Source organism: Podarcis melisellensis, assembly GCF_964234715.1.
Source record: "Podarcis melisellensis genome assembly, chromosome: 8".
Taxonomy (NCBI): Eukaryota; Metazoa; Chordata; class Lepidosauria; order Squamata; family Lacertidae; genus Podarcis; species Podarcis melisellensis.
In genome coordinates, this window is record NC_138540.1 from 29,538,630 (window position 1) to 29,553,427 (window position 14,798).

The 14,798-nt window shown below is 50.6% G+C and overlaps 2 protein-coding genes across 9 annotated transcripts in view; one reads left to right on the forward strand and one right to left on the reverse strand.

The window, feature by feature from the left end:
• The window catches only part of ZNF362 (zinc finger protein 362), a 28,130-nt gene extending 19,369 nt beyond the window's left edge, over nucleotides 1-8,761 (forward strand). For all 8 annotated transcript variants that reach the window (XM_081923705.1, XM_081923699.1, XM_081923704.1 and 5 more), the window contains exons 3-8: nucleotides 348-594; nucleotides 2,035-2,359; nucleotides 5,230-5,454; nucleotides 6,044-6,122; nucleotides 7,089-7,247; nucleotides 7,821-8,761. In XM_081923705.1, coding sequence (XP_081779831.1) covers nucleotides 348-594; nucleotides 2,035-2,359; nucleotides 5,230-5,454; nucleotides 6,044-6,122; nucleotides 7,089-7,247; nucleotides 7,821-7,937 — 1,152 coding nt within the window. In that variant the 3' untranslated portion in view covers nucleotides 7,938-8,761. The remainder of the gene's footprint in view (nucleotides 1-347; nucleotides 595-2,034; nucleotides 2,360-5,229; nucleotides 5,455-6,043; nucleotides 6,123-7,088; nucleotides 7,248-7,820) is intronic.
• Nucleotides 8,762-12,078: 3,317 nt separating this feature from the next.
• Nucleotides 12,079-14,798, reverse strand: part of PHC2 (polyhomeotic homolog 2) — a 59,616-nt gene continuing 56,896 nt past the window's right edge. Inside the window, exons 14-15 of the mRNA XM_081923953.1 lie at nucleotides 13,952-14,243; nucleotides 12,079-13,362 (exon numbers count right to left, since the gene is read on the reverse strand). Coding sequence (XP_081780079.1) covers nucleotides 13,208-13,362; nucleotides 13,952-14,243 — 447 coding nt within the window. The 3' untranslated portion in view covers nucleotides 12,079-13,207. The remainder of the gene's footprint in view (nucleotides 13,363-13,951; nucleotides 14,244-14,798) is intronic.

The following is a 14,798-nucleotide window of genomic DNA, read 5'->3' on the forward strand; positions in this document are numbered from 1 at the left end:
TTTCTCTCTCTTTTATTTACGTCTCACCATGTTTAGTGCACATACAATTATGTACTTTTTGAACTTTCAATAAAGGTGTTTAAAAAGAAGTGCAAATTAGGTAGATCTGCATTAAAGCCCAAACTGAATTTCTTCCTCGTCCCTATTGTCTACACTTACTCCTTGTGGTTCGAGATGCCGAGATTGAACATGAGGCCTTTTGCATGCAAAGCAGGTGCTCTAACCACTGAGCTGCTGCCCTTCTACATACTTGCCCTAACCTTCTTGCCCACACCTTTGTCCACAAGAAAAGTGCACGCTCCTCCCTTTGCTGCTCAATAACCTTTTTGTTCTTCTTCCCCCTTCAGCTGGACAATCTAGTTCTCATCAACAAGATCAAGGAGCAGCTCATGGCAGAGAAGATCCGGCCCCCACACCTGCCCCCGACTTCCGTGTCTTCCCAGCAGCCTCTGCTGGTGCCCCCCTCACCTGCCGAGGGGAGCCAGTCCATCATGTCTATCCCCAAGCTGCAGCAGGTCCCCGGGTTGCACCCTCAGGCGGTCCCGCAGCCCGACGTGGCCCTGCACGCACGCCCAGCCACCAGCACTGTCACAGGTAAGCCGGGGGCAAACAGGCACCGGGAAGAGGGGGCAGTCCCAAACTGGGACTATGTCTAGGCAGTGAATTTTCTGCAAGCCCAGAACAAGTGTGTGCTTTTTGAGCAGCTTGTGATGTAATGTGTACACACACACGGCGCGACCACGTCTTATTCCCATTTAACTTGCGCAATTTCAACCATACATGGTTGAAGGCCAGCTGGTGGAAATCCTGCAAGATAAATGCAAGCAAGGCAGAGAGCTTCAAAGGCAGAAGGCCTTCTCGGTAGTGGCACCCGCCCTGTGGAACACCCTCCCATCAGTTGTCAAGGAAATAAACTACTATCTGACTTTTAGAAGACATCTGAAGGCAGCCCTGTTTAGGGAAGTTTTTAATGTTTGATGTTTTATCGTGTTTTTCATATTCTGTTGAGAGCCGCCCAGAGTGGCTGGGGAAACCCAGCCAGATGGGCGGAGTATTATTATTATTATTATTATTATTATTATTATTATTATTATTAAAGCTGGAATCAGGAAGACTAAAATTTTAATCAGGAATGGGAAATATATATAATTTACCTTAAAAGTCACTGTAAACAATTAAAATAATTAGTAGGATTGGAATGACGTTTGTTAAACGTTGGACTGTGGTTGTAATGGAGATTTAATAGATCTGGATTAACAGAGAAGATACAGGAGGAAAAAAAATAAACATAAGGACCCACAAAGGGGAGGGGGAAAGACCATGGGAATTTATGGATTTTTGTTTGCTTGCTTGATGATTGATTGTAAATTCGAAAAATTTATTTATTTATTATTTTATTTTATTTTATTTTAAAAAAGTACTGTTGTACTGTTTTATTGTTGTTAGCTGCCCCGAGCCCGGCTTCGGCTGGGGAGGGTGGGATATAAATAAAATTTTTTTTATTATTATTATTATTATTATTATTATTATTATTATTATTATTATTTAAGCTAGGGTTATAATAATAACCCTGCCACCTGCTGTTGGTGGCTGTTCAATGGTTTGAGTAAGATGCGATCATGCTGTATTCCGAAGCTCAAGCTTGTGCCTTACCGGTGAGAGGAGACGGCTCTCTCCTAAGACCAGAACATGTGAACATCCGGTGAATCTGAATGTTGGAAGATTCAGAACAGAGAAAAGAGAGGACTTTTTCCACACAGGGCGTAGTTAAACTACGGAACTCTCTCCCACAGGAGAGAGCAATGGCCACTAACCTGGATGGTTTCACAAGAGACAAATCCACGGAGGAGAGGGCCATGGGTGGCTGCCAGTCACAATTGCTACGCTCAGCCTCCACATTCAGTGCTGGCAAATGTTTATGAACCACTACTACTCTGAGCTGTTGCCAAAGACCTTCCCCCTCAGCCTTCCTGGCATGTTCTGGGGCTTGTCTTAAGCTGTCCTCTCCCTCCGCCCCTGGCTTCTGTCTTCCAGGTTTGGGGCTGGGGTCCCGCGCCACGGCCGTCAGCACCTCGGAATCCAGCGCTGGGACGGGCACCAGCACTCCCTCCACCCCCACCTCCACCACACAGAGCCGTCTCATTGCCTCTTCGCCCACCCTCATCTCAGGGATCACCAGCCCCCCACTCTTGGACTCCATCAAGACCATTCAGGGTCACAGCCTGCTGGGGGGAGCACCCAAGGCGGAGCGCGGCCGCAAGAAGATCAAGGCGGAGAACCCCACGGGGCCCCCCGTCCTGGTGGTGCCCTACCCCATCTTGGCTTCGGGCGACATCGGCAAAGAGGGGAAGACGTACAGGTGCGTGGGAGGGAAGGGGTTAACACTCTGCCGCCAGCGTGGGTGGGGGAGTGGGGTGGGGAGACCTCAGGCCCCTTAGCATGGCGGGGGGGTGGACTAGATGGCTCTTGGGGGTCCCTTTCAACTCTGTGATTCTGTGTACAGAAATAGGGTCAATGGTATCTTCAAAATGGATAAAAGGGGGGGTTTTCAGTTATGAAATCTCAACACGATCTGTTAGCAAACAATATAAAATTACTGTCAAAAATGTACAGATTGATGTTGGAATGGCATACAAAGGATGAACAGGTTTAAGACCGGAAAGCTCATGAACCAAGAAGACCAAAACTTTAATCAGGAATGGGGGAAATGTATAATTTATCTTGGAGACCACTGTAAACAGATGAAAACATTAGCAGGATTGCAATAACACTTGTAATGTAACGGGTATTGTGGAGATAATGAAGTTATTTTAAAAAATGGAGTACAGAAAAAGATGCAGTGGAAAAGTTTTAATAACAGAACCCCTAGAGGGGAAGGTGGGAAGTCAGAGATTCGGAGAAATCTCTTAATTGTGGATATGTGTTAGGTTATTTTTTACAATTTTATATAAAATCAAATGAAAATTATGTCAGGAAGAGGGTCACTGTTCTTGGACTGTGCCAGTTTAAACTCGAGTTAGGAGGATGGGTGCAGCTCAGCGGCGGAGCAGCTGCTTTGTGTGCACAAGGCCCCGGGTTCAATCCGCAATGGCATCTCCAGGGAGGGCTGGGAATGCCCCCTGCCTGGAAAAAAGCCTGGAGAGCTGCTTTCAGTCAGAGTAGATAATACTGAGCTCTGTGAACCAATCAGTGAGCAGGGGAAACACTCCCACCAATGGGCTTTGGGTGGGTGGGGCCAGCCACTTTTCAGTCATGTAAGGATGCTGCATTATTGACAGATGGGCGGCTGACCTCTCAAATTTGACCAATCCTGATGATGGTCTGACCCATGGAGCTGGAAATAGCTTCCCACCCATGGTGTGGAGAGGAAATGCCTCAGAGAAGCCCAAAAGCTGTACACAAAAGCGGCAGCTTGTTGGATGAGCTTGCTGGGGAGCTGCTGCAAGTCAGAGTAGGCTACAGTGAACTAGTGAGCCACGACTTTCCTGCTCAGACAGACCTTTAGAAACCAAGGAGCAGATGATGCTGGCCACTAGGCTGCTGTCAGGGCAGATTACATTTTTATTCCTGGTTCTACATGTGTTTACGCGTATTTTAATGAATGTTTTTAACTGGGTTTTTTTTAAAAAATGCTTTCTATTTTATAATGATGTTTTGTGATGCTGGAAGCTGCCATGAATCCCAATATACAGTGGTACCTCGGGTTACAGACGCTTCAGGTTACATACGCTTCAGATTACAGGCTCCGCTAAGCCCGAAATATTACCTCAGGTTAAGAACTTTGCTTCAGGACGAGAACAGAAATTGTGCTCCAGTGGCGCAGCGGCAGCAGGAGGCCCCATTAGCTAAAGTGGTGCTTCAGGTTAAGAACGGACCTTCAGAACGAATTAAGTTCTTAACCTAAGGTACCATTGTACAGTGGTGCCTCGCAAGACGAAATTAATTCGTTCCGCAAGTCTCTTCGTCTTGCGGTTTTTTCGTCTTGCGATGCACGGTTTCCCATAGGAATGCATTGAAAATCAATTAATGCGTTCCTAGGGAAACCGCCTTCAGACCAGGTCCGGGGACAGTCTGTCCCCGGACCTCTTCTGAAGGCTGGGGGGTGCGGGCTTCGCAGCAGCGCTACGAAGCCCGGCGGCTGGGGCAGGTGTTCCCGCCCCCCCCCTGCTTCGGAGCAGCGTTCCGAAGCCCGGCGGCTGGGGCAGGTGTTCCCGCCCCCCCCCCGCTTCGGAGCAGCGTTCCGAAGCGGGGTGGCTGGGGCAGGTGTTCCCGCCCCCCCGCCCGGCTTCGCAGCAGCGCTACGAAGCCCGGCGGCTGGGGCAGGTGTTCCCGCCCCCCCACCCCGCTTCGGAGCAGCGTTCCGAAGCGGGGTGGCTGGGGCAGGTGTTCCCGCCCCCCCGCCCGGCTTCGCAGCAGCGCTACGAGGCCCGGCGGCTGGGGCAGGTGTCCGGGATCTCTTTTGAAGCAAGCGGCTGCGGAGAGACGCGATCTCCCCGCAGCCGCTTGCTTCAAAAGAGGTCCGGGATCTCTTTTGAAGCAAGCGGCTGCGGAGAGACGCGATCTCCCCGCAGCCGCTTGCTTCAAAAGAGGTCCGGGATCTCTTTTGAAGCAAGCGGCTGCGGAGAGAAGCGATCTCCCCGCAGCCGCTTGCTTCAAAAGAGGTCCGGGATCTCTTTTGAAGCAAGCGGCTGCGGAGAGAAGCGATCTCCCCGCAGCCGCTTGCTTCAAAAGAGGTCCGGGATCTCTTTTGAAGCAAGCGGCTGCGGAGAGACGCGATCTCCCCGCAGCCGCTTGCTTCAAAAGAGGTCCGGGGGCAGCGGGAAGAGCTGCCCCCGGACCTCTTTTGAAGCAAGGGGCGGTGGGGAGAAGCGATCTCCCCGCCGCCCCTTGCTTCAAAAGAGAAGACCCGCTGTCCCCGGGGCAAGCTTCGTTTTGCGAAGCAAGCCCATAGGGGAATTTGTCTTGCGAGACAACTCGAAAACGAAAAAACCTTTCGTTTTGCGAGTTTTTCGTCTCGCGAGGCGTTCGTCTTGCGGGGTACCACTGTATAGAATCATGGAATGGCAGAGTTGGAGAGGATGGCAAGGGTTATCCTGTCCAAGCTGCTGCACTGCAGGACATTGAAGATATCATGTAAATAAATAAATGGTGGTCGTGATTATGTTTTGATGCAGAATTGTGTCTTTGAAACGCCTCCCCCTCCCCCTTCTTGTCCTTGACCGTCTCCAGGTGTAAAGTCTGCCCCCTCACTTTCTTCACCAAGTCGGAGATGCAGATCCACTCCAAGTCCCACACAGAGGCCAAGCCCCACAAGTGCCCCCACTGCTCCAAGTCCTTCGCCAACGCCTCCTACCTGGCGCAGCATTTGCGCATCCACCTGGGCGTCAAGCCCTATCACTGCTCCTACTGCGAGAAATCCTTCCGCCAACTTTCCCACCTCCAGCAACACACCAGGTAAGGGACCTGCTTATGCTCGCTGGGATCAGTCGACTGAGTTGCCATTTTAGGTGAGCACAGGAAGCAAAGATGGCCACCTGAAATTCAGAAACTGGAAATCCCCCTTTTCGTTAACAAGAACAAGGTTAAGTAAAAAAAGCAAGCCCCTAGTCCTCATTGACCTTCTTTGACCAGCAACGTCAGAATGAATTGTCGCATAATGGTGCACATTTTTCAGGATTTGTTTCCTACTTGATAGATTAAACCAGCAGTTCTTGAACTTGGTTAGGGTGGGATTTTAACATATACGAAACAGTTTTAAATATGTCTGTAGACATGGAATTGTTTTATGTATCTACTGGAAAGTTGTCTCTTTGCTATGTGTTAGGACAGGACAGGACCCTAGGATCGAGGTGCCATTTTGAATCAAGATGGTGGCCCATACCTTTCAAAACCGTCCCGATTTGCAACCACTAATTTCACCATTTCCTAATGTGAAATCGCTGTGAGATATTTTGCGGGAGGCGGTTTTTGAACTGAGTCAGGTAAGTGAAGCAATGGAGGAGAGGCGGAAAACACCTCAGCGTTCTCTCTCGCTGCCTTTCAGAATTCACACCGGAGACAGACCCTACAAGTGCCCTCACGCCGGATGTGAAAAGGCATTCACACAGCTCTCAAACCTCCAGGTCAGTCGGTTGGGAATTCGGGTGGCATGTGCCAGGGAAGTGAATTGGAAGTCCCAGAGTGGGTCAAAGCATTTGAGGGTCAGAGATAATTGGGGTGCATTTATAGGGTGCCCTGTGTGGCAAGACGGGACTGCGGTTTTCCTATGCAGAATATTTATGTATCTTATGCTGCAAGCACCAAAAGAAAAAATGGTCTTGATGGTCTGCTGATCTAGCCTAGTCCTCTGCTTCCAAGAGCAGAAAGCCAGATACTTTTGGGTGCTCAAAAGCTTGGCCCAGAAAGAGGGGAGGAGACCTCTTGTCTGTCATGCGGTTTCTGAGGTTCAAAGGTATATTGCCTCTAAAGACCGAGGTTCCACTTAATTGCTGAAGATAATAGCAAGTGAACATTATTACCTGCTTTGGGACCTTGGGGTGAAAGGCAGGTAATAGCTTTATGTATGTATGTAGCACAGAGTAAAATGAAATTGGCACCAACATTTTAAAAGTTGCAGTCATGTCACAACCTCCAGAGGAAAATGACAAAATGCCTGGGGCCAGTTCCTGGTGATTTTTTGGTTCGCTGCAGCACAGAACCCATGTGGTGTAGTGGTTAGAGTGCCGGACTCAGGTTCAAATCCCTCCTCCCTCTCAGCCATGAAACTCACTGGGTGTGACCTTGGGAGCCAGCTGGTATCTCTCAGCCTAAGCAACTTCGCAAGGTTGGCATCTTGATCTGAGCTGAGTGAAAGGGTGCAAGTCTCATATGACTGCCCTGCTGCAGATTTAGCAAGGAGGGCTTGATAAAAGATTTTGCAGAGATCTCAGTGAAAGGAGTAGTGTAGAAGGACTTGGGTCTTCAGAGTTGCAAGGGGGTACCTTGGTTGGTGGCGAGGTGGCTTTTTGTTTAAGGGTCTTCCCCACCCCCAGGACTTCTGAGGGCTGCCATGTCAATCTCCTGTTTCTTCCTGCCCCTTTCCCACCCAGTCTCACCAACGGCAACACAACAAGGACAAGCCCTACAAGTGTCCAAACTGCTACCGGGCCTACTCGGACTCTGCCTCGCTCCAGATCCACCTCTCGGCACACGCAATCAAGCACGCCAAGGCCTACTGTTGCAGCATGTGTGGGCGGGCCTACACTTCAGTGAGTAGCAGGGGCTGTTGGCTGGGCAGGAAGCAAGGCAGGTGGGGAGTGTAAGAGAGACATGAGTTCAAATCCCCGCACGCACTGGGCATGAAGTCTACTGGAGGTGGCCTTGGGGGGGAGGTCAGTTGGCCGCTCTGGGACTAAGCCCGCTCGCAGAGTTGTTGTGAGGAGGAAAACGCATCAGAGTAGCCATCAATAGCTTTATGTCCTCCTTGAATTGGTCCAATCCTCTTTGAAAGCCATCCAGGTTCCATAGTTGTGAGGACAATACTCAAGTCGGGATATTGTGGGGTGTGGGTGCACAGCTTACTATAGTTTTCTGCTTGGTGATTGTGGGGTGGAGGTGTTTCTCCCCTAGCTGCCCTGTGGGAAACGGTGGCGGGCCAGGAGATCCCCTCCGTAGATCAGGCCGATCCTCAATCTCCCCCAAAGCATGCTGTGGGAGGAGGTCCGGGTGGAGGTGAAGGGAGGTCCCAAAAATGCTGAAATGAATCTACGTCACCCTAGGCTGGGAGGGGGCAGCCTCTTCTTGCTTCCCCGAAACCTGACCTTTCCTTTCTCCCTCTCCAGGAGACCTATTTGATGAAGCACATGTCAAAACACACAGTGGTTGAACATCTAGTGAGTCAACACTCTCCTCAAAGGACGGAGTCTCCCAGTATCCCTGTCCGAATCTCGCTCATCTGAATCTTGGGGAGCAGCCTCCACCCCCTGGCCTGGCCCCGCTCCCATGCAGCCACCCCTTCTTGAATCCCAGAAGCGGGGAGCAAAAGACAAGGACACCTTGGCATCACGGTCAAACAACCCACGGTCCCTGCTCCGCAGCGCCCCTCCTGCCATGGGGTGATCCTCTTCCGCCACCAGTCAGGACAGAGAGAGAGAGACTGGATGGAGCCCTGTTGGCAGCCAGGGAGACTGGGGAGGGGAGAGATTTTTCGTTCCATGTTGGTGGCAGCCAAAGACAATCCCAGAGCACTTTGAAGACGTCCACACCTCTCCCACAGCCTCTGCCCCAGTCACAGCCCCCCCCATTCTTTCATTTTGGATCCCCACTTCTCTCCCCTCCAAAATCCCTGTTCCACTTTAATTTTGCATAGGAAAATTGTCACCCAATGAGCCAGGAATTTGCAATGCAGATAACGGGGAGCCAGCCCCCTTCAGGACTCTTCTCTGGAGCCGCTACAGGACCGCCTCGGCCAAAAATGGGGCAGCGTGAGGTTATCGCTGCAGGGGGGGGCAGGCACCCCAGGAGTGGCCTTTGGCTAGGGTGGGCACAGTGGGAGGTGAGGAGTCTCAGATGCTGCAACATCACACGGTCAGGACCCATTGCACCAGTGTTGGTACAAAGGATTACATCAATGCTCAGAAGCTATGGGGTTTGCCGCTCCTTCGGCTAGGAGGTGGAAGGGAGTGGGGGGTTGTTCTAGAAATAGATGAGGGGGCACCTTCAGAATATGATTGGGAAACACACTGCAGCAGGGAGGAAGATGGCAAGAGACTGGCAGTGTTATGCCCATCACCTTAATCTTGAGGCAACGTGCGAAAGTTTGCCCACCTGCAGCACCATCTTTGTGTATGAGTAGCCACCAGCCCTGCTCTCTCCTTGTATGGAAAAGGAGGGGAGGGGATGCGGGGGGGGGTGCCTCTAATCCGGGGAGGAAAGGTGGGCATTGACCTGCTCCTGGGTAATGCTGCCATTCGGCTCACCCACAGTAAGATGTGCCAGTCCATTTCTCCCATCTTTGCAGAGGGCTGGCCGAAGCGAAGCCCCAAGGGTGTTTTGGGGCAGAAGACAGGTGGGGGGTGGGTCTTGATCCTGGCTGCCCTACCCTTCAAGACTGCTCAAGGCACCACCTTGCAACCTCTCCAAGGATGTCTCCAGCACTGGTTGGCAGGGCTGGAAGAACCTATGGTTCTCTCGAGGTGTGCCCACAGCATTGGTGGTGGTGGTGGTGGGGCACAGGTTCCTCCCTAGCCCCAGAAAAGAAATATAAGCAAGTTGCTCATTCCAATTTCCATTTTAATATGGCCATAGCAGGCACATATTTGCAGAATAGGTGGAATTGTCATCCTTCTCCAGTTGCTGTCGTTTGAGGGGGTTTGATCCCCTTGCACCAAGATCTAGGGGGGTTAGAGAGGTTTTTTAAAAAATCCACACCAGTATTCCAGAGAATTCTGGGGTCCCCAAGGGCTCATTTGCTTGCAAAGCCACGTTCTGTTGCCGTGAGAGGGGTCAGCTTCCTAGTGACCCCAGAGCACTGAGCACCTCCTAGAATACCCCCCCAAAAAAACCCCTCCTCTAAGCAAGTAGTCTCTGGAAGCCCCATTGTGGGGAAGGGTCCATGGGGTTCAGAAAATCTGCAGAAACACAGAAAGTGTGGTGTGATCCTCTGCGACTCTTATCTCCTGCAAGGCTGTTTTCCTCCAATTCCTGTCAAATGGGGAAAACTCCCTTTAAAGCTTTATTGCTACACTAGATTTGCTACCCAAGATTGGAAGCAGAGGACAACATTGCAGTTTCCCTTGATTGGGGGGGGGGGGAGCCTGTCAAATGGGACTTCAGTTTCACTTGCTATGTTTTGGCCATTTCCAGTTTCCCCAGATGCTACATGTCTGCTTCAGCTCCAGCTCTCTCTCCACCCCCCACTGCCATGAGTCAACCGGTCATCTCTCTGTGGCCACCCCAGTGGCTGAGGAGAGGCCACGGCCTCCTGGGTGCTGTAAAGAAGAACGGCTCAAAGCGCCAACAGGATGGCACCCTCTCTGGCTCTTAAGGTCTTCTGTGGCTCCTTGGATAGCTGTGAAGAGACTGTGGCATGATGCCAACTGCTCTCGCCCCAGGAGCCCATCACCAAAAGAGAAAGTAGCTTTCTGAGGTGGTGCTGCACCTCCCTCAGGCTAAGTTCTCTTGGCAGTTTCTCTCTAAAGTGCAAGGGAAAGGGGCCACAAAACTTCCCCAAACAACAAGACTTAAAAACCACCTCTATATTATGTACCCTTCAGTTGCGTTAAAAAACAAAAACGAACTACTTTTTTTTAAGATAAACTTTTTAAGCCTTAAAAATATATAATTTTGTTTTTTATCAGTTGTTTCTTTTACTGTTTGTATTTGATTTGATCTTTTCCTTTTTAAAAAAAAACAAAACCTTGTTCCCTTTTCAGTCGGTTTTGAATTGTTGTATGATATTCAATATTGTAGCCTCTCTTTTTTTGATCCGCATGTTAATAACTGTGTAAATAGGACTCTTATGCATAATGTTAACAACTTTTTTCTATATATATATAAAAAAAGAAGCCCAGGCCACATCTAGCTAGATCCTTAGTTATTATCATTACCTTATAACTGAAAAAGGAATTTTTTAAAAAAGTTTTTTTAAAGGGTCTCTCCCCACCCCTTCCCTTCAAAGAAAAGTCTTGCATTGTGGAATCCGGGACTGGTGAGAGGAGGCAACTTTTGCCTCGCTGCCAAATGCCATTTGCATTGTTTTGAAATGAAATGGGGGGAAAGAAGGAAAAATAAATAAAAAATTGCTTTGTATTTCTCTGTTGTGGAAAAAAGATAATAAAAGCGTCTTTGGAACCTTGGGCTGGATTGGAAAGCGTACCAGTCTTCTGACTAAGGGTTTTTAAAATAAAAAATGAGATGAACAGGGATACTTGGTGAGTATTTGGGACACCAGACATGTAATGTGAAGTACTTTAGTTTTGCTAAAGATTTACAGAAAGGGCACTTAATCCAGCTCTCTGTGGCCAGCTAGATGCGTTCAGGTCCTGCTTGAAGATTTCCCACAGGCAATTCTCCCCATGTGATCCCAGGAACTGCCTCCGAAGGTGGAAAAAGTAGCCATCCTGCCTGCCAGCCACTGCTGAAACAAGCGCCTTTTAAAAACTTAAGTTCCCAGCATCCTGAGGTGACAGAAATTACGCTTGAGCAACTGAGGAAAAGCCTTGTGTGTGCCAGAGGTGGTGGCAGATGGAAGGAAATTCACTCTGGAGAAGTGAGAGGCATGAGATGCATTTTGTAAATGTCAGAATACCAAGCCGAAAACTGCTCTAGGAAGAACTCGTTTCAGCCATGCATCTGCCTGGAAACCAGTGTTTCCTGGCTCTGCCATAAAGCTCACAGGTGACACTGAACCACTCGCCATCTCTCAGCCTCTCCTACCTCACGGGGTTTGTGAGGGCAGAAAAACATGCACATAACCTTGAGCTTTGAGAGGAAAAAAGGGATGAAAATGAAAAATATGAAGGGGAAAAAGCTTCAGATTGCAGTTTAGGAACCACCTCTCATCCTAATTGCATTAAAAGCCAACGAGACTCCCCAACCCTGAGGGAGCAGGCACTGGAAGGCAGTTGGGCACAACATCCCCCAGTGCTCATTAAGAGAGACTGCTGCCCCAAGGTGAGGAGGATGCTGTCTTGCCAACACAAGGCGAGTCCCACTGGATCAGGCCAGCACCCTGCTCTCAACAGTGGGCAAACCTGCAAGCAGGATCGTGAACAAGAGCCCTCTCCCCGTCCGTAGCTTCCAGCAACAACTATTCAGAAGCATGGCTGCCTCCGACTGCAAAATTTTCCAATCCTCTCTTGAAGCCGTCCAAGCCATCACCGCTTCCTGTGGCAGCGAGTCCCACCGTTGAACTCCATGCTGCATGAAGAAGTCCTTTCTTTCGCCTTGTGAGTTCTCGTCTCTCTCCGTGGTTTTGACGTTATGATTCACCTGGAGAATCCAGCTGAACGTTCTCCGCCCTAGGAAGCTAAAATGTCCCGGGACCTGCCCCCAACCACCCAGCCCCATAGCAATGAAGCCTTTTAAATACATGGCGTCTTTTTTTTAATTCCAAAAGGCGTTTATTAAAAACGGGGGGGGGGGGGCAACAGTAAAAAGTCCTTTTGCTTGCAGCCCAGAGGCTGTGGAGAGTGGCCAGCACGAAGAAGGGGGGCACCACACACAAACCATCAAAAGGGGCAGGGGGGGTGCAGCTCAGCTGCAATCCCACTCCCAGCAGTTCCTGATCACCCGAGGAAAAAGCCCGCCAACTCTCGACAATCCTGAGGCCAGCCCCATCTTCAGGGAGAGAGCCGGCTCCTCCTGCCCTGCCTTGATATTATGGGAGGGGGAGAATGGGGGGGGGTGAGGTGTTTGTGGCAGGGGCCAAAAGGGCCTTTTATTTAAATTTTTAAGGCAGCTGCAGACCTGGTCCCAAATCAGAATAGAGGCCTCCCCAGTAGTCCTGGATGTCAGCCAGCCAGTTTGCACGACTTGCGCTTGGCTACTTACTCCTCCCCTTTAAAAAAATTGTTTCAAAAAAACCAAAGCAAAACGGGAGCAAAACACCCCTGCGAGACTGGACGGAGATCCCTTCTCCTGCACGACCCCCCATGGGAATCAGGAGATCTATCAGGGCAACTGCTTCCCCCGCTGTGCCTTGGGAAGAGATATAGCAGAAGAGGAAAGGGTGCAGGGAGGGAGGAGGAAACAGAGGGCACTACCCGGCACCACACGCACGCACACACACGCCTACAAAAAAATTTAAGGCAATGGTCCTGTTTGGCTTTTGAGGTTTCAAGTAGGTGTGTCCGATCCTTGGGGGGAGGGTCTCTGGGACGCAGGAGAAGCAGCTTCCAGGGCGAGGAAGAGGGTCCTCGCCCCACCACTAAAAAAACAAGGTTGCACGACTCTCTCCATTGCTGCAGGGGGGAAGCTAATGCTACATATTTATGTACAGCCCCGCAACGGCTTTAGCTTACGGACATCCCACCCGAGTCGGGGTCCCTCTGCGCCCCTCCCGTCGTCGAGGGAGGCTGGGGGTGTTGCCTCTGTGCTCAAGTTGCATTGTGAAGAGTGGGAGGCAGAAGAAAGCAGAGTCCATTTTGTTCCCAGCCCCTCCCAGCCTCCGAGAAAGAAAGCATCCGTTTGCCAGCAGGGCCTCCCACCCGCCCCAGCCTGAAGGCCTCTAGGAGTCTTTCAGCATACAGATGCGGGCGTAGATTTTGAGGGCTGGGCCCAGTTTGATGTTCATGGCGCTCATGAGGTGGTCCTCCTTCAGGAGCAGTAGGGCCTGGCCGTCGATCTCTTGCGCCCGGAACTCCTCCGCAATCTCCTGGCAACCTGTGGCAGGAGGAAAGGAAAAGCCCCATCACTGCGAGAAAGTGAGAATACAGGGAACCAGGCAGAGGGCCTTCTCAGCAGTGGCGCCCTCCCTGCGGAATGCCCTCTCGTCAGACGTCAAGCAAATTAAGAATGACACAACTTTTAGAGGAGTTCTGAAATACAGCCCTCTGTCGGGAGTTTCCCATTTTTGATGTTTTATTATGTTTTTAATCATCACCAGAAATTGGTCAGAACTTCTTGATGGCAAGAGCTGTTCCAACAGTGGGACAGACTCCCTCAGAAGCTGGTGAGCTCTCCTTAGTTGGAGATTTCTAAGCCAAGGTTGGATAGCCGATGCTTTAGCTGTGGTTCCCACAATGCAGGGAAGTTAGGGCTAAATGACCCCTGGGATATTTCTGCAACCAAATCAAATCCATCCATAAACTTAACTCCTCAAAGTAGCAACACCGGAAAATATTGGGCTTCCCACCAGACCAGAGAATTGGGAGAGAGGGGGGCAGGCTCATTTCTGCCCAACTTGGACCGCTCCAAGGTTCCCTTCCTAAGCAGGCAGGCAGGCAGGCAGGCGGAAGGCCCTAATCCTTACCGGGCAAGGACCGAATGAACTCGTAGACGTCCTCCACGTTCCACTTGGTGGGCTCGCTGGGCAGGAAGTGGTGCCCAATGCCCACCAGGTCTCGGACGTGCACATCGGGCAGCTCCATGTCGCGCTCGCCCTGGCGCCGGCGGGAGGCGGAGGAGCTGGCCGAGAGGGGCGAGAGGGGCTCTTCGTAGCTGGAGTTGTCCGAGCAGCGGCTGGAGTCCTCCTGCACGTGAGCCAACTGCAGAGACCCAGAGACGGAAATGGGCCCCGAGCCAGGGGGCAGCGATACCGGCGCCTGCAAACACAGAGGAGCACCCCACTTTAGGAGGCTGTGCTATCGCCCCATCCGGCCCAGTGCTGCCTCCTCTGGCCGGCAGCTGCTGTCTGGAGGGCTCAGTCACAACATCTGTATGTTTACTGCACTAACTCCCTGGGCTCCTCAATTTCTTTGGAGCCACTGCCCCCTTTGGTTCCACAAGCTCATAGAATAGCAGTCTGCACAGCTTATGAGAGGAAGGTAACCACACAATAAAATGCAGAACAGGAACGATTCATTGTGCGTTTATTCAGAACCCAACTGGAATTATTTACTTAATTCAACAAAATTGAGAAACTTTTCGAAATTACGCTACAATATACCAAAATGCGAATACTAATATTAACGAACATCAACAATGTTAGATGAAGAAAAAAAGGAGAGGAACTCAGCTTTAGCAATATCGTCTCCCTTTTGTAATCTTTTTTTGCAGACTGTGCGAAAAGAGCTTCTTCATTTGTCACAAGACAGCTCAGAAGAAACTGAACTGGGTATTCCTGTTCCCACACATCAGCAAGGAAATCTTTCCCTTGG